This window comes from Oncorhynchus masou, chromosome 20 (assembly GCF_036934945.1).
Source record: "Oncorhynchus masou masou isolate Uvic2021 chromosome 20, UVic_Omas_1.1, whole genome shotgun sequence".
In the NCBI taxonomy this organism is placed as follows: Eukaryota; Metazoa; Chordata; class Actinopteri; order Salmoniformes; family Salmonidae; genus Oncorhynchus; species Oncorhynchus masou.
The window spans coordinates 8,308,977-8,328,688 of record NC_088231.1 but is presented as its reverse complement, the minus strand read 5'-3'; the positions used below and the strand labels follow the sequence as shown (position 1 = coordinate 8,328,688).

Here is a 19,712-nt window from a genome sequence, read left to right as displayed (position 1 = left end):
TTCCATGCAAAAAGCACCAACACAGCAACTCCCTCATTTCTCTCTCCTCCAATTTCCCCATTAACTCCTTCACAGTCTCTGCTTCGCTCACCTCCAACACCGGCTCTGGTTCTGGTCTCCTCCTTGGCTCCTCACGATAAACAGGGAGAGTTGGCTGAGATCTGACTCCTGACTCTGCCACACTCTCCCTGAGCCCCCCCCCCAAGACATTTTTGGGGCTGACTCTCGGGCTTCCTTCCGCGCCGCCGTGCTTGCTTCGCCAACCTCATTCTCTCGTAACCTTCCGCACACTGCTCCATCGAATCCCAGGCGGGCTCCGGCACTCTCCCTGGGTCGATTTGCCCACCTGTCTATCTCCTCCCAAGTTGTGTAGTCCAGATTTTGTTGCTCCTGCTGTTGCTGCCTGTTACCACGCCACTTGGTCCTGTTGTGTTGGGTGATTCTGTAACGGCTTTCGCCTGGTGAAGGAGAGTCGGACCAAAATGCAGCGTGGTATCTTTGATACATGTTTAATGACGAAGAAAAAACGAACAATACAAAAACAACAAATGGAACGTGAAAACCTAAACAGCCTATCTGGTGAACACAAACACAGAGACAGGAACAATCACCCACGAAATACTCAAAGAATATGGCTGCCTAAATATGGTTCCCAATCAGAGACAACGATAAACACCTGCCTCTGATTGAGAACCACTCCAGACAGCCATAGACTTTGCTAGATAACCCCACGAAGCCACACACCCAACACCCCACAAAACCCCAAGACAAAACACACCACAATAAAACCCATGTCACACCCTGGCCTGACCAAATAAATGAAAACAAACACAATATATTACGACCAGGGCGTGACAGGTATAGGGATATTGTTATCCAAATCGGCACCAATGATATTAGGATGAAACAGTCAGAGCGCAACATAGTTTCAGCATGTAAATCAGATTGAAAGATTTGGCGGCATTGAGTAAATGTCTCTGGCCCCCTCCCAGTTAGGGGGAGTGATGAGCTTTACAGCAGAGTCTCACAACTCAATCGCTGGTTGAAAACTGCCCCTCCCAAAAGATAGAATTTGTAGATAATTGGCTCTCTTTTTGGGACTCACCCACAAACAGGACCAAGCCTGGCCTGCTGAGCAATGACGGACTCCATCCTAGCTGGAGTGGTCATATCATCTTATCTACCAACATAGACAGGGCCCTAACTCCCCTAGCTCCACAATGAGATAGGTTGTTAGCCAGCCTGCCAGCTTAGTGGAGTCTGCCACTAGCACAGTCAGTGTAGTCAACTCAGCTATCCCCATTTAGACCGTGTCTGTGCCTCAATCCAGGTTGGGCAAAACTAAACATGGCAGTGTTCGCTTTAGCAATCTCAATGCAAATTTTCTACTTTAAAACTCAGACAAAAGAGATGATACTTCTGGGTTCCAAGAAACAAAGAGATATTCTGTTGAATCTGGCAATTCATCTTGATTGTTGTACAGTCGCCTCAAATAAAACTGTGAAGGACCACTGCGTTACTCTGGACCCTGATCTCTCTTTTGACGAACATAGCAACACTATTTTAAGGACAGTTTTTTTTCCATCTATGTAACATTGCAAAATCTGAAACTTTCTGTCCAAAAATGATGTAGAAAAATGTATCCATGCTTTTGTCACTTCTAGGTTATACTACTGCAATGCTCTACTTTCCGGCTACCCGGATAAAGCACTAAATAAACTTCAGTTAGTGCTAAACACAGCTGCAAGAATCTTGACTAGAACCACAACATTTTATCATATTACCCCAGTGCTAGCCTCTCTACACTGGCTTCATGTTAAGGCTAGGGCTGATTTCTAACCTACAAAGCATTACATGGGCTTGCTCCTACCTATCTTTCCGATTTGGTCCTGCCGTACATACCTACACGTACGCTACGGTCACAAGACGCAGGCCTTTTTATTGTCCCTCAAATTTGTAGGCAAACAGCTGGAGGCAGGGCTTTCTCGTATAGAGCTCCATTTTTATGGAATGGTCTGCCTATCCATGTGAGAGACGCAGACTCGTCTCCTCAGTAGGTCCTATGATTGAGTGTAGTCTGGTCCAGGAGTGTGAAGGTGAATGGAAAGGCACTGGAGCAACGAACCACCCTTACTGTCTCTGCCTGGCCAGTTCCCCTCTCTCCACTGGGATTCTCTGCCTCTAACTCTATTACCGGGGCTGAGTCACTGGCTTACTGGTGCTCTTCCATGCCGTCCCTAGGATGGGTGCGCCACTTGAGTGGGTTGAGTCATTGACGTGATCTTCCTGTCCGGGTTGCCCCCCCCCCCTCGGGTTTGTGCCAGGTGAGAGATCTTCGTGGGCTATACTCAGCTTTGTATCAGGATAGTAAGTTGGTGGTTGAAGACATCCCTCTAGTGGTGTGGGGGCTGTGCTTTGGCAAAGTGAGTGGGGTTTTATACTGCCTGTTTGGCCCTGTCCGGGGGTATCGTCAGATGGGGCCACAGTGTCTCCCTACCCCTCCCGTCTCAGCCTCCAGTATTCATGCTGCAATCATTTATGTGTCGGGGGGCTAGGGTCAGTCTGTTATATCTGGAGTATTTCTCCTGTCTTATCCGGTGTCCTGTGTGAATTTAAGTATGCTCTCTCTAACTCTCTCTCTTTCTCTCTTTATTTTTTTCTTTCTTAGGACCATGCTTTAGGACTACCTTGCTGTCCCCAGTCCACCTGGTCTTGCTGCTGCTCCAGTTTCAACTGTTCTGCCTGCGGCTATGGAACCCTGACCTGTTCACCGGACATGCTACCTTGTCCCAGACCTGCTGTTTTCAACTCTCCAGAGACAGCAAGAGCGGTAGAGATACTCTGAATGATCAGCTATGAAAAGCCAACTGGCATTTACTCCTGAGGTGCTGACTTGTTGCACCCTCTACAACCACTGTGATTGTTATTATTTGACCATTCTGGTCATCTATGAACATTTGAACATCTTGGCCATGTTCTGTTCCTATCCTTCCTGTTTGGCCCTGTCTGGGGATATCATCGGATGGGGCCACAGTGTCTCCTGACCCCTCCTGTCTCAGCCTCCAGTATTTATGCCTCAGTAGTTTATGTGTCGGGGGGCAAGGGTCAGTTTGTTATATCTGGAGTACTTCTCCTGTCTTATCTGGTGTCCTGTGTGAATTTAAGTATGCTCTCCCTAATTATCTCTTTCTTTCTCTCTCTTGGAGGACCTGAGCCCTAGGACCATGCCTCAGGGCAACCTGGCATGATGACTCCTTGCTGTCCCCAGTCCACCTGGCCGTGCTGCTGCTCCAGTTTCAACTGTTCTGCCTGTGATTCTTATTATTTGACCATGCTGGTCATTTATGAACATTTGAACATCTTGGCCATGTTCTGTTATAATCTCCACCCGGCACAGCCAGAAGAGGACTGGCCACCCCTTATAGCCTGGTTCCTCTCTAGGTTTCTTCCTAGGTTTTGGCCTTTCTAGGGAGTTTTTTCTAGCCACCGTGCTTCGACACCTGCATTGTTTGCTGTTTGGGGTTTTAGGCTGGGTTTCTGTACAGCACTTTGAGATATAAGCTGATGTACGAAGGGCTATATAAATACATTTGATTTGATTTTGATTCTGTTATAATCTCCACCCGGCACAGCCAGAAACACATTTGATTGATTTGATTGATTGGTACCCTTCCCCAGATCTGTGCCTCGACACAATCCTGTCTCGGAGCTCTGAATTCGACCTCATGGCTTGGTTTTTGGTCTGACATGCACTGTCAACCGTGGGACCTTATATAGACAGGTTTGTGCCTTTCCAAATCATGTCCAATCAATTGAATTTACCACAGGTGGACTTCAATCAAGTTGTAGAAACATCTCAAGGATGATCAATGGAATTTCGAGTCTCATAGCAAAGGTTCTGAATATTTATGTAAATAAGGTCATTATAATTTTTCTTTTTAATACATTTGCAAAGATTTCTCAAAACCTGTTTTCACCTTGTCATTATGGGGTATTGTGTGTTGATTGATGTGGATTTTTAAAACAAAAAGTGGAAAAAGTCAAGGGGTCTGAATACTTTCCGAATGCACTGTATTTCTTTGTTTTGAAAGTTATATATCTTGAAAACTTGATTGCTGACATGTAAAACATTTTTCAACAATGGACTTATGAAACAAATGCCAAAATATTGTTTTTGGGGTGTTTTTTCTTTATATTTCCTCAGGTTGAGGTGGCCTAGTCATTAAGAGCATTTGGCCAGTAACTGAATGGTCACTGGTTCAAATCCCTGAGCTGACAAGGTGAACAATCTGTTGATGTGCCTTTGAGCAAAGCACTTAACCCTCGTAGCTCCAGTAAGTCGCTTTGGATAAGAGCATCTGCTAAACAAAGGAATTTAATGGGCCTTTTTGGGCATTAAAGCGGTCAGAGATAGTGTCGGGGGGTGGCAACAGTGTCCTAGTCCAAATTACAAGCACTGTACGACGGATTGTACGTTTTTAAGGCATGACCCTGTTAAGTATACAGTACACCATAACCCTCTGGGCTAACAGAGGGACAGATGCTAAATCCCAAATTACACGCTATAGGCCCTGGTCAAAAGTAGTGCACTATATAAGGAATAGGGCGCCATTTGGGATGCACACCAGAGAGTTATATTTCTCATAATGATGATTGTGGCGCCGTTAGAAAATACAGATACTAGGAAGTTCTTTCCAACTTGTTATTAGATTTCCTTAGAAATTGGAGAACGAGAGAGAGAGGGGGAGAAAGAGAAAGACAGCTGGGGAGAGACTGAGAGAAAGAGATGGAGAGAGAAAGGGAATTGACTTAATAGCTGATAAATAAAACTCATCCACACCTTCAATTAGATTACCTAGTAAGTGGTCTGAGAGGAAGGAGAGAGCGAGAGGGCTGGAGAGGACAGACAGAAGACGAAGGAGAAGGGAGGGAGAACATACAATGACAAGGGGAGAGAGAAACAACCAAAAAGAATAAAGGACATGATGTAAAGGGCGGCAGATAGCCTAGTGGTTAGAACGTTGGACGAGTAACTGAAAGGTTGGTTCGAATACCCGAGCTGACAAGGTGAAAAATCTGTCGATGTGCAAGGCACAACACTAATTTTCTCCAGGGGCGCTGTACTACGGCTGACCCTGTAAAACAACACATTTCACTGCACCTATCCAGTGTATGTGACAATAAAAAATATATCTACTGTTTAAAGTTATATCAATCCAGGGCTAGTATGTAGAGAGAAGAGGGTAAGTGTTGTGGTAGATAAACAATGTAGCTGTGATATACAGAAGATGTTGTGGTTGGAGAGAAGGGGTGTGCAGAGAAACTGAGAGAGAGGGAGAACAAAAGGGAGTGTGTGAGAGAGAAAGAACGAGGAAATAGATGTTGTGGTTGGCTGAGAAGGAGAGGGGAGAGAGAATTGATATCCGTTAGAGCGCTTGTCATCAGTATCAGACTGCGCACAGACACTTAAAAGACAGGCCTCCTCCATCCATCCCTCTCTCCGTTCCTCCCCGTCATTCGCACCGCTCATAGTTGACCACACCATGGTATATTGAAACCACAGCCCTCCTCCATCCATCCCTCTCTCCGTTCCTCCCCGTCATTCGCACTGCTCATAGTTGACCACACCATGGTATATTGAAACCACAGCCCTCCCCCATCCATCCCTCTCTCCGTTCCTCCCCGTCATTCGCACTGCTCATAGTTGACCACACCATGGTATATTGAAACCACAGCCCTCCCCATCCATCCCTCTCTCCGTTCCTCCCCGTCATTCGCACTGCTCATAGTTGACCACACCATAGTATATTGAAACCTCCTTCCTCTAACTCAGTCCAACACCGCACATCCTTCTAAACCATGTGGAATAACCATAGAATGTTTATTGTGCTTCGATAATAGCAAATTGTTGTTCATGTGTGTGTGTTTGTGAACATGTGTAACGTTCGATGAAAGACAGCATTTACGCCAGTCAGCACCAAAACACTCAAGACATGGAAAAGAGCATTTACTTATAATATTTAATTTAGTAATATTCTGGAAAACTACATTTAACAGCAGGCAAGGGTTTTTACCTGAGTTGTTCACAGCCTAAACTAACAGACAGTGTCATGCATGTGTAGCTGGGAAATGTAGTCATGACACTGGTCAGGTTATGGGATTTTTGCACTGGGCTAAAATCATTAAATACAGTATTTTGCTTCCTGAGATGAGGGGGATCGTTTTACAATTCCTGGACAGAATATTTTTGAATACATCGGAATGAATTATCTTCATATTGATTCCTGTGCTTTAAAATAGAATAGAACAAGCGTTTGAGAGAGAGGAACGGAGGGCGGTAGAGAGTTCACAACCCCTCTCCACACTTTGCCCTCTTTTCCCTCTCCATGTTCTTCCCTCTCTTTCTCACTCTCCTCTCAGGCGCGCCTCAGTCTGATCCTGAGTCAGAACCGGGTGGGGTCGAGGCCACCTCCTCTAGTTCATCTGAACCCTGAGAGAGAGATGGGGTGAGAGAGAGAGAGAGAGGGTAAAAGAAGAGGTGTGAACATGATTAAACAAAACAATTGTCTGAAATGCCATACTTGTAGCAAAATGTTTTATATGTGAAGTACATGGTGTGTGTGTGTGCATATGTGTCCTCACCTTGCGTTTGCGTTTGCCCTTGCCTCTGTCTGACTCCGAGGAGCTCTCTTCACTGGAGATAAACTCCCTGCTCTTAAAGCTGTCGTTTCCTGTCGTCCTCTCCCTCTCTCGCTCCCTCCCTCCACCAGACGTCCCCTTCTTATTCTTCTCATCACTCTTCCCTCCCTTCTTTTTTCTCTCCCTGAACATATGAGAAAGAGGAAGTGATAGATTAAAGACATGATAAATAAGCAAACATTCAGACAAAAATACTTCAAATATGATGCACCTTTTGCTGTTATGTTTAGCAAAACTCTTACATGATAATCTATGATACTGTAAGGACCGACGCTGGAGACGAGAAGCAAGTACAGGGAGTGAACATTTAATGAAACATGAACAGGAAATGAAAATGGACAGCGTCTGGACAGGGGAAAACAAAACGGCAATAATGCTGACACAGGGAACAAACTGAGGAACAGACAGATATAGAGGGGCAATCAACAAAGTAAAGGAGTCCAGGTGAGTCCAATGAGCGCTGATGCGTGTAATGATGGTGACAGGTGTGCGTAATGACGGGAGCCCTCGAGCGCCAGAGAGGGGAAGCGGGAGCAGGCGTGACAGAAACCTAGTCCTGGATTAAAAAGCATGTTCAATGGAGAATCTCAATTAGAAATTATTTCTAGTCTAGCAGTATGCTTAATCTGTGTCTGGGACACCACCCCACATTATATATACTGCAAATTATGTACAAGTAGTGCATCAATTGTATCTACACTCTTAGAAAAAAAGTTTCTGGTGTCACGCCCTGGTCGAAATATATTATGTTTATTCTTCATTTATTCGGTCAGGCCAGGGTGTGACATGGGTTATTGTGGTGTGTTTTTGTCTTGGGGTTTTGTGGGATGTCTAGCGTTAGTCTATGGCTGCCTGAGGCGGTTCTCAATCAGAGTTAGGTGATCATCGTTGTCTCTGATTGGGAACCATATTTAGGCAGCCATATTCTTTGTGTGTTTCGTGGGTGATTGTCCTTAGTGTCCTTGTTCCTGTCTCTGTGTTAGTTTACACTAGTATAGGCTGTTTCGGTTTTCGTTACGTTCTTTTGTTTTGTAGTATTTGTATTGATTCGTGTTTACGTTTGTTCATTAAACATGGATTGCAATCTACACGCTGCATTTTGGTCCGACTCTCCTTCACCGCATGAAAACCGTTACATCTGGATAGAACCAAAAAGGGTTCTAGAGCTTGCTACATATTCATAGGTTGCACATCCGTCACTCGGTGGTGCCATAGTGGTGCCCTAATGTGGTGATAAGCCCAGTCATTCTGGACAGAGGCTAACTACTGTTAGGTTTAAATTACATTACAGTGCCTGGAAATACAATGACATTGCTAAAGTAGTCACATATTTAGTAGGAAACAACTTTGCCAGCATTATCATGTCGTCAAATTTACTTTAGACAGATTGCAATGTTGTCATTAGCTAGCAAAGTTTGTCAAAAATAGCTAGCAATGCTAACATTAGCGAGCTAAAATCCAGTGGCCTCTCCTCAATCTTAGCCAGCTAGCTAGCTGCATCTAAAGTCAATCTGGAGACATCGAAATTATAACAAAAGGATTTCCTACTAAATATTTGTCTCCTTTTGAATGTCATTGTATTTCGAAGTCGCTGTAATGCACTGAATGCTCAGTCGGGCATCAGTCCAAAGTTAACGTTCAAAACAATATTGTGACGAAACATGCAACCCATGAATATGGCACCCGTAAAGGTTCTATATAAAACCCTTTGTAGAGTTCTTTGATCAGAACCCAAGGGCTTCTTCTCACTGAACCAAAATTGGTTCCATATAGAACCATCGGGTTTCCTACAGGATTCTATATGGAACCAACTTCGGTTCTATATCGAATCTTAATCAATCAATCAAATGGATTTATAAAGCCTTTTTCTTTTTACATCAGCCAATGTTACAAATTGCTATACAGAAACCCAGCTTAAAACCCCAAACAGCGAGAAATGCAGATGTATTTGTATTTATTATGGATCCCCATTAGCTGCTGCCTGGGGTCCAGCAAAATTAAGGAAGTTTATACAATTTTAAAAACATTACAATACATTCACAGATTTCACAACACACTGTGTGCTCTCAGGCCCTTACTCCACCACTACCACATATCTACAGTATTAAATACATGTGTATGTATAGTGTGTATGTTATCATGTATGTGTGTGTATATGCATGTGTCTGTGCCAATGTTTGTGTTGCTTCACAGTCCCCGCTGTTCCATAAGGTGTTTTTTTAATCTGTTTTTAAATAAAATTTTACTGCTTGCGTCAGTTACTTGATGTGGAATAGAGTTCCATGTAGACGTGGCTCTATGTAGTACTGTGTGCCTCCCATAGTCTGTTCTGGACTTGGGGACTGTGAAGAGACCTCTTGTGGCATGTCTTGTGGGGTATGCATGGGCGTCCGAGCTTTGTGCCAGTAGTTTAGACAATCAGCTCGGTGCATTCAACATGTCAATAAAAGTAGTGATGAAGTCAATCTCTCCTCCACTTTCAGCCAGGAGAGATTGACATGCATTTGATTAATTTTAGCTCTCTGTGTACATTCAAGGGCCAGCCGTGCGGCCCTGTTCTGAGCCAATTGCAATTTTCCTAACTCCTTTTTTGTGGCACTTGACCACACGACTGAACAGTAGTCAAGGTGCGACAAAAATAGGGCCTGTAGGACCTTCCTTGTTGATAGTGTTTTTAAGAAGGCAAAACGTTGCTTTATTATAGACACACTTCTCCCCATCTTAGGTACTACTGCATCAATATCTTTTGACCCTGACAGTTTACAATCTAGGGTTACTCAAAGCAGTTTAGTTATCTCAACTTGCTCAATTTCCACATTATTTATTACAAGATTTAGTTGAGGTTTAGGGTTTAGTGAGTGTTTTGTTCCAAATACATTGCTTTTAGTTTTAGAAATATTTAGGCTAACGTATTCCTTGCCACCCACTCTGAAACTAACTGCAGCTCTTTGTTGAGTGTTGCAGTCACCTGTCCACAACCTCAAACAGTCACACTCCAAACTCCACTATGGCCAAGGCCAAAGAGCTGTCTAAGGACACCAGAAACAAAATTGTAGACCTGCACCAGGCTGCGAAGACTGAATATGCAATAGGTAAGCAGCTTGGTTTGAAGAAATCAACTGTGGGAGCAATTTTTAGGAAATGGAAGACATACAAGACCACTGACAATCTCCCTCGATCTGGGGCTCCACACAAGACCTCACCCCGTGGGGTCAAAATGATCACAAGAATGGTGAGCAAAAATCCCAGAACCACACGGGGGTACCTACTGAATGACCTGCAGAGAGCTGGGACCAAAGTAACAAAGCCTACCATCAGTAACACACTACGCTGCCAGGGACTCAAATCCTGCAGTGCCAGACGTGTCCCCCTGCTTAAGCCAGTACATGTCCAGGCCTGTCTGAAGTTTGCTAGAGAGCATTTGGATGATCCAGAAGAAGATTGGGAGAAGGTCATATGGTCAGATGAAACCAAAATATAACTTTTCGGTCAAAACTCAACTCGTCGTGTTTGGAGGACAAATAATGCTGAGTTGCATCCAAAGACCACCATACTTACTGTGAAGCATGGTGGTGGAAACATCATGCTTTGGGGCTGTTTTTCTGCAAAGGGACCAGGACGACTGATCCGTGTAAAAGGAAAGAATGAATGGGGCCATGTATCGTGAGATTTTCAGTGAAAACCTCCTTCCATCAGCAAGGGCATTGAAGATGAAACGTGGCTGGGTCTTTCAACATGACAATGATCCCAAACACACCGCCTGGGCAACAAAGGAGTGGCTTCGTAAGAAGCATTTCAAGGTCCTAGAGTGGCCTAGCCAGTCTCCAGATCTCAACCCCATAGAAAATCTTTGGAGGGAGTTAAAAGTCTGTGTTGCCCAGCAACAGCCCCAAAACATCACTGCTCTAGAGGAGATCTGCATGGAGGAATGGGCCAAAATACCAGCAACAGTGTGTGAAAACCTTGTGAAGACTTAAAGAAAATGTTTGCCCTCTGTCATTGCCAACAAAGGGTATATAACAAAGTATTGAGATAAACTTTTGTTATTGACCAAATACTTATTTTCCACCATAATTTGCAAATAAATTTATTAAAAATCCTACAATGTGATTTTCTGGATTTTTTTTCTAATTTTGTCTGTCATATGATGAAAATTACAGGCCTGTAAAGTGGGAGAACTTGCCCAATTGGTGGCTGACTAAATACTTTTTTGCTCCATTGTACAAGTATTAGGCACCATTTTAAAGATACAATTCTCGTTAATCCAGCTAGTGTCTAATTTCAAAAAGGCTTTACAACGAAAGCTCCACAAACGATTATGTTAGGTCACCACCAAGTCACTGTCACGTTCGTCATTCGAATGAGACCAAGGTGCAGCGTGGTATGAGTACATTCTTCTTTATTTAAAGATTGAAACACTGAACAAACTAACAAAATAACAAAACGAACCTTGAAGCTATATGAATAGTGCAGACAGGCAACTATACATAGAACAAGATCCCACAAACACCAAAGGGAAATGGCTACCTAAATATGATAAACAGCTGCCTCTGATTGGAAACCATATCAGGCCACCACAAACTACCTAGACCTACAAAACCCTAGACATACAAAACCCATAGACAATACAAAAACTAGCATATCCACCCTAGTCACACGCTGACCTAACCAAAATATAAAGAAAACAGAGAAAGAAAACAAAAGTAAAGAAAACAGATTTCAAAAAAACTTTACAGAAAAAGCATACCATGCAATAATCTGAGTACGGCGCTCAGACCAGACAAAGAAATATCCGCCATATTGTGGAGTCAACATTAGTCAGAAAAAGCATTATAAATATTCCCTTACCTTTGATGATCTTCATCAGAATGCACTCCCAGGAATCCCAGTTCCACAATAAATGTTTGATTTGTTTGATAAAGTTCATCATTTATGTCCAAACACCTCCTTTTGTTAGTGCGTTTAGTATACAAATCGAAACTCACGGGGCACGGGCAAGTCCAGAGGAAAGGTCGGATGAAAAGTCCAAAAGGAAGTGCAAGATGACCAATATCCCACTGTGTCTTCAATAGGGGCTGAGTTGAAAAATGACCAACCTCAGATTTCCCACTTCCTGGTTGGATTTTTTCTCAAGTTTTTGCCTGCCATATGAGTTCTGTTATACTCACATACATCATTTAAACAGTTTTAGAAACTTCAGAGTGTTTTCTATCCAATACTACTAATAATATGCATATATTAGCATCTGGGACTGAGTAGCAGGCAGTTTACTCTGGGAAAGCTTTTCATCCAAAAGTGAAAATGCTGCCCCCTATCCCAATGAAGTCTTAAAGTAGTTTGCAATATCAGTGGGCTTTGTGGTGAATGAGCCGAGCCATCTGATTCAATGAATGAAGGAGCCAACTTTTCCCCCCAAAATGTAATTTTTACTATAATTCTTTATAAAATGTTCTTTGTTTCTTAGTGTAGTTAATTTTTCTTTAGTTTAGTCACATGATTTCTTAATTTGCAGTACGTTTGCCAATCAGTTGGGCTGCCAGACTTAATTGCCATACCTTTTGTCTCATCCCTCTCAACCATACAATTTTTTAAATTCCTCATCAATCTAAGGGGATTTAACAGTTTTTACAGTCATTTTCTTAATGGATGCGCGCTTATTAGTAACTGGAATAAGTATTTTCATAAATGCGTCAAGTGCAGCGTCTGGTTGCTCCTCAATACACACCACAGACCAGTAAATATTCCTTACATCATCAACATATGAATCACTACAAAATGTCTTGTATGACCTCTTATACACTATATTAGGCCCAGCCATTGGAACTTTGGTTTTCCTAGATATGGCTATTATATTGTGATCACTACATACTATGGATTTGGATACTGCTTTAAAGCAAATATCTGCAGCATTAGTAAAGATGTGATCAATACATGTTGATGATTTAACTCGATCCAGGTTGCAGGCCCTGGTTACAGTTTGATGTTTTTTCCTGAGTGGGCAGCTTGATGATAGCCAGTCATTATTTAAATCACCCAGAAAATATACTTCTCTGTTGATATCATATACATTATCAAGCATTTCACACATATTATCCAGATACTGACTGTTAGCACTTGGTGGTCTATAGCAGCTTCCCACAAGAATGGGCTTTCAGTGAGGCAGATGAACCTGTAGCCATATTACTTCAACAGTATTTAACATTAGATCGTCTCTAAGCTTTACATGAATGTGGTGATGAATATAGACCGCAACACCGCCTCCGTTGGCATTTCTGTCTTTTCGGTAGATGTTATAACCATGTATTGCTACCACTGTATCACCAAAGGAATTATCTAAGTGAGTTCCAGAGATAGTCCGAATATGAATGTCATCTGTTACAAGCAAGTTATTGACTTCATGGACCTTGTTTCTTTGGCTACATATGTTAAAATATGGGCTATTTTTAGCACTTTTATGGGTTGCTTGATTGTTTTTAATGCTTTACTGGGAAGCTTATCAGAGGTAGACTTACTCATGTTATTTACATTGGAGCTGATAGTGCAGGGTGAGCGGCATAAAGTGGTCTTCCTACTATTGCACAACGATAGACAGCTGTCCCTGATTGAGAACCATACCCGGCCAAAACATAGAAACACAAAACATAGAAATCAGAACATAGAATGCCCACCCAAATCACACCCTGACCAAACCAAATAGAGACATAAAAAGGCTCTCTAAGGTCAAGGCGTGACAGCTGGTCTTGGATAATTTACCAGTCATTGTTTTAACGCAGCCTTGAAATGCGTGGACAGAGTCCAGGTGTCACACCCTGACCATAGTTTGCTTTGTATGTTTCTATGTTTTGGTTGGTCAGGGTGTGAGCTGAGTGGGCATTCTATTTTACATGTCTAGTTTGTCTAGTTCTATGTTTGGCCTGATATGGTTCTCAATCAGAGGCAGGTGTTAGTCATTGTCTCTGATTGGGAACCATATTTAGGTAGCCTGTTTGGTGTTGGGTTTTTGTGGGTGATTGTCCTTGTTCCTGTCTTGTGTTAGTTTGCACCATTTTAGGCTGTTTCGGTTTTCACGTTTATTGTTTTGTATTGATTTGTGTTTCCTTTGTTTTTCATTGAACATGAATCTCAATAGCCACGCCGCATTTTGGTCCGACTCTCTCTCACACCAAGAAAACCGTTACACCAGGAGCTGATATGATGATATGGATGGACTCTGTCATTCCTTTAGAGTATCTTCTGTTTCCAGAAGGTGTCAAAGTTATCAATAAAAGTGACTCCAGCAGAGCTACAGTAGTCTTTTAGCCACATGTGTAATGCCAGCAGTCTGCTGCATCTTTCACACCCGCGGCTCAACGATGGTACTGGACCTGAAATTATTTTAATGCTAAAATCAGTTCTTTAAAATCCGTTTTCAAATGTTCCATGCTAGCCCTCCTGATGTCGTTTGACCCCACATGGACTATGACAGTGTCAGCTCCCGGCATCTGTGGTAGAACAGTCTGAAGCAACCTTGTGATGTTCTGTACTCGTGCTCCTGGGTTGCACAGGGTTTTTGCCTTGGGAACCGAGATGTTTCCCACCATAGAGCTGCTTATGATGACAGCTGGCGATGTCAAATGGGCAGGTCTCTCAGGCAGCTTCACGGTTTGATGAGGGTGGGAGCCCCCGAGGATCTGAACCCGAGGTAGATGCTACCGGAGAGCGAGACAGAATAGGTACCTCCGGATCCGATCTTGATTGGGACCCACCCAGGACGAAGTCGCTGGAACCTCTGGATCCAGGGCGGCAAATCTGTTTTTGGTCTGTGTCAATTCCAGGCTCAACATCTCATGGAGACCACCATTGCTAGAGGACACCTTATTCGACGTCCAAGGCGAGTGACGTAACTCCATGGCTGGTTGGTTGGGTCAAGAACAGTTCCGTTCTCTAGGAAAGGGGGCAAGCCCTTCGGGGATGTAACCCTGCCAAGCACCGGCCAGTCGGCTGTGGAGAGCCGCGACATGGTGGCGAAACTAACCACCAGACCAGAGCGGCGTCCGGCTACCGGGGTGGAAGAAAAATAAAAAGTAGGTGGACGTGGGTTCCCCAGTAGCTTATGTAGGTTTGCTACTTGCTTGCCAAGAGTAGCTGCTTCGCTCCTGTAGTCCTCCGCAAGCAGTTGCTACATTGAAAGTCAGCGCGGTCCACATTGTCCCAGAACAAAGCAAAGTAAACACAGTTCCTGCGTTAGATAGCGGCCTCCATTTGAGCTCGCCGAGCCAGCTAGGCTAGCTGGGCTTTCTCGTCTCTCCTCCTATACGGAATCTGGCAGGATCCCGGGATAGATAGAGGCGCTCACAGCAATTTAGCCCAACAGAGGCACAGGATTCAAAATAAATAAAAGTATATAAAAACACTGTCAGCTTTTAAACCGAGGTCTATAGTTCAGGTTTTGGTGTAGATGTAGAAGCCATGTACAGTGCATTCGGAAAGCATTCAGACCCCTTCACTTTTTCCACATTTTATTACATTAAAGCCATATTCTAAAATGGATTAAATTGTTTTTTCCCCTCATCAATCTACACACAATACCCCACAATGACAAAGAAAAACAGGTTTTTAGAAAATGTTGCAAATGTATAAATTAAAAAAAACTAAAATATTACATTTACATAAGTATTCAGTACTTTGTTAAAGCACCTTTGGCAGTGATTACAGCCTCGAGTCTTCTTGGGTATGACGCTACAAGCTTGGCACACTTGTATTTGGGGAGTTTCTCCCATTCTTATCTGCAGATCCTCTCAAGCTCTGTCAGGTTGGATGTGGAGTGTCGTTGCACAGCTATTTTCAGGTCTCTCCAGAGATGTTTGATCGGGTACAAGGACATTCAGAGACTTGTCCTGAAGCCACTCTTGAGTTGTCTTGGCTGTGTGTTTAAGGTCGTTGTCCTGTTGGAAGGTGAACCTTCTCCTCAGTCTGAGGTTCTGAGTACTGGAGCAGGTTTTCATCAAGATTCTCTCTGTACTTTGCTCCGTTCAGCTTTCCCTCGATCCTGACTAGTCTCCCAATCCCTGCCGCTGAAAAACATCCCCACAGCATGATGCTGCCACCACCATGCTTCACCATAGGGATGGTGCCAGTTTCTTCCATACATGACGCTTGGTATTCAGGTGAAAGAGTTCAATCTTGGTTTCGTCAGACCAGAGAATCTGGTTTCTTATGGTCTGAGGGTCATTTCGGTGCCTTTTGACAAACTCCAAGCTGGCTGACTTTTTTTAAAGCTTACAACGTAAAAAAAATGTGGAAAAGGTGAAGGGGGTCTGAATACTTTCCGATTGCACTATATGAAGCAAGCATAGAACCCTTTTTGGTACTATCCAGAACCTTTTTTTGTAAGAGTGTAGTATGTACAGTCGGAAGTTTACATACACTTAGGTTGGAGTCATTAAAACTTGTTTTTCAACCACTCCACAAATTTCTTGTTAACAAACGATAGTTTTGGCAAGTCAGTTAGGACATCTACTTTGTGCATGACACAAGTAATTATTCCAACAATTGTTTACAGACAGATTATTTCACTTATAATTCACTGTATCACAATTCCAGTAGGTCAGAAGTTTACATACACTAAGTTGACTGTGCCTTTAAACAGCTTGGAAAATTCCAGAAAATGATGTCATGGCTTTAGAAGCTTCTGATAGGCTAGTTGACATCATTTGAGTCAATTGGAGGTGTACCTGTGGATGTATTTCAAGGCCTACCTCAGTGCCTCTTTGCTTGACATCATTGGAATATATAAAGAAATCATCCCCCAAAAATGGTTGACCTCCACAAGTCTGGTTCATCTTTGGGAGCAATTTCCAAATGCCTGAAGGTACCACGTTCATCTGTACAAACAATAGTTCGCAAGTATAAACACCATGGGACCACGCAGCCGTCATGTCGCTCAGGAAGGAGACGCGCTCTGTCTCCTAGAGATGAACGTACTTTGGTGCGAAAAGTGCAAATCAATCCCAGAACAACAGCAAAGGGCCTTGTGACGATGCTGGAAGAAACATGAACAAAAGTATCTACATCCACAGTAAAACGAGAACTATATCGACGTAACCTGAAAGGCCGCTCAGCAAGGAAGAAGCCACTGCTCCAAAACAGCCATAAAAAAGTCAGAATATGGTTTGCAACTACACATAAAGCACGGGGGTGGCAGCATCATGTTGTGGGGGTGCTTTGCTGCAGGAGGGACTGGTGCACTTCACAAAATAGATGGCATCATGAGGGAGGAAAATTATATGGAGATATTGAAGCAACATCTGAAGACATCAGTCAGGAAGTTAAAGCTTGGTCGCAAATGGGTCTTCCAAATGGACAATGACCCCAAGCATACTTCCAAAGTTGTGGCAAAAGGGCTTAAGGACAACAAAGTCAAGTTATTGGAGTGGCCATCACAAAGCCCTGACCTGAATCCTATAGAAAATTTGTGGGCAGAACTGAAAAAGCATGTGCGAGCAAGGAGGCCTACAAACCTGACTCAGTTACACCCACTCTGTCAGGAGGAATGGGCCAAAATTCACCCAACTTATTGTGGGATGGTTGTGGAAGGCTACCCTCAACATTTGACCCCAAGTTAAACAATTTCACGGCAGTGCTACCAAATACTAACTGAGTGTATGTAAACTTCTAACCCACTGGGAATGTGATGAAAGAAATAAAAGCTACTATTATTCTGACATTTCACATTCTTAAAATAAAGTGGTGATCATAACTGACCTAAAACAGGAAATTCTTACTAGATTAAATGTCAGGAATTGTGAAAAACTGAGTTTAAATGTACTTGGCCAAGGTGTATGTAAACTTCGGACTTCAACTGTTTAACAGGGACATGATACTGTACTTTTTTGAGGGGGCAGAGGATCCTCCTCCACTCTCTCTGTACTCCCTCATCGCTACCTCATAGTCCTTCTTCGCCTCCTCCGCTTTCCCATCCCACTCCTGACAGACAGAGAGAGAAAGGGTAGAGGGAGAGAGAAAGGGAGAGACAAAGATAGAGAGAAAGAGATGGGAATGGGGCAGAGAAAAAGAAAGACAGAGATAGTCAATAAGTCAACAAGATGTATATTACAATGATCTACATTTTCACACACTAATGAAAGGGAGAGCAAAAGAAAGACAAGAGGGAAGGATGAGAGGAGGACAATTGCAGTACTGGTATCTCTCTCTCTCCCTCCCTCTCCCCCTCCCTCTTTCATACCACTTTTTGCTCCTTCCCCAGTTCCCTCCACATCTCCCCGGCCCTCTTGGAGATCTCTGTGATGGATATCCCAGGGTGCTCTGCTTTGATGCTCTCGCGGCTCGCGTTCAGCCACAGGAAATAGGCGCTCATCGGCCTCTTGGGGGCGCCACTGTCCTTCGGCTTCTTCTGGGGAGAGAGAGTAAAGGAGGGAGAAGGGAGAAAAGGGGGAGGGAGAGAGGAAGGGAAGAGGAAAAATAAGGAGAGAGGTTGAGCGATAGAAAGGAAGGGAGGGTTCATTTCAGATGAGGTACTTAGTTTTACCTCTCCTCCCTCCTTTACCTTGCGTGGTTTCCTCTCCTTCACCACTTTGGCCTTCTTGGCTGGTCTCTTCTTCTTTTCTCTGTCACTGTCTCCCCCCTCTGCACTGCTGTCACTGGCTGATGCCTTACTGTCATACCTGACAGAGAAGGAAAGAGAAAGAGAGAGCGAGACGGGGAGAGAAAGAGAAAGTGTGAGAGTGAAAGAAAGGAGGCAAGTGAGAGAGAGGGAGGCAGGATGAGAAGAGAGAAGGGAATGTGATTGACTGATAAAAAGCGGTAAAGATAAGGGAGTGATGGATTGAAAACGAATACGTACTCTTCCGCTATGTCATCTTCCTCCTCTCCAGGGTTAAAAGACTCATCTGGAAGAAAAGAGAAAAAACTGTGATTGGCCCTGCCTCCTGTCACTCACCACTCTCACCCTCTGAACTAACTGACTGACATCGGTTCAATTATTTGAGTTCCATTTCGTTCCATTTTTTTCTGTGATCTCATCCTCTGATTGGCCCAGCCTCCTGTCACTCACTACTCTCGCCCTCTGATTGGCCAAGCCTCCTGTCACTCACCGCTCTCTCCATCGGAGTCATCGCTGTCATTGGCCTCCTCTCTGATCTTGCCCTCCTCTTTCATCCTCTCCAGGTAGGCATCGTGCTGGTCCTCGTCTGAGTCCTCCAACATGTCATCTTTACCCTTTATACCCTGACAGGACAAAAATACACCGTAGTAATATAGTAAATATACAGTAGTATCATAGTAAATACACAGTAGTATCATAGTAAATACATAGTAGCACTGTAGTAATTCACAGCAATATCACTAATTGTAAAACGCAGACAACCTATGTAAAGATGCTAACTAACTCTGGGAAATATACATATACACAGTGAACAAAATGTAAAAAGTTGACTCACTTATTACCAAGTTAGGTGTTAATTTCCTATATCATCAGTAATAACACATACAGATTTAGACTCCTCCCTCCCACCCCAATTCCATAACAGACAGGCAATGCAATTAATACCCCCAATCCTGATCATATCATTCTCCCAAATCACACACCATGCAGTTTAAAACCAAACCCCCACCTCTGTACAGGACCAACCTTTTTCTACCGGACCACAACACAGAAAGACAGAGAGGACAGGTCAGCGGATGAAGGGATGAAAGCACATCTAATGAAAGAGTGAAATAGTGTAGTTCACAGGTGAACAGGTGAGATGTTTACCTCTTTGAATCCTCTGTTCTTGATGCTGAGCTTCTTGGCGGTCACAAAGTCAAAAAGCTTCCCATACTCCTCTCTGGTGGAGAGATAGAACGAGCGAGAGAGAGATAGAACGAGCGAGAGAGAGATAGAGAGGATGAAGTGAAACGTGAGAGACATGACAAAGGTGTGTGCATGCATAAGTGTATGTGTGTGTGAGTGTTTGTGTGTAAGTTTAGTGTGTGTGTGTGTGTGTGTGTGTGTGTGTGTGTGTGTGTGTGTGTGT

At 43.5% G+C, this 19,712-nt stretch overlaps 1 protein-coding gene across 3 annotated transcripts in view; it reads right to left on the bottom strand.

Moving 5' to 3' along the window:
- Window positions 1-5,913: 5,913 nt before the first annotated feature.
- Window positions 5,914-19,712, bottom strand: part of ssrp1b (structure specific recognition protein 1b) — a 20,750-nt gene continuing 6,951 nt past the window's right edge. The window contains exons 12-19 of one of the 3 annotated variants that reach the window (XM_064926195.1): window positions 19,451-19,523; window positions 18,792-18,924; window positions 18,542-18,587; window positions 18,245-18,362; window positions 17,924-18,088; window positions 17,567-17,664; window positions 6,643-6,823; window positions 5,914-6,490 (exon numbers count right to left, since the gene is read on the bottom strand). In XM_064926195.1, the coding sequence (XP_064782267.1) occupies window positions 6,428-6,490; window positions 6,643-6,823; window positions 17,567-17,664; window positions 17,924-18,088; window positions 18,245-18,362; window positions 18,542-18,587; window positions 18,792-18,924; window positions 19,451-19,523 (877 nt within the window). In that variant the 3' untranslated portion in view covers window positions 5,914-6,427. Of the gene's footprint in view, window positions 6,491-6,642; window positions 6,824-17,566; window positions 17,665-17,923; window positions 18,092-18,244; window positions 18,363-18,541; window positions 18,588-18,791; window positions 18,925-19,450; window positions 19,524-19,712 lie in introns of all 3 variants that reach the window. The other 2 variants (XM_064926194.1, XM_064926196.1) reach the window with 2 other exon arrangements.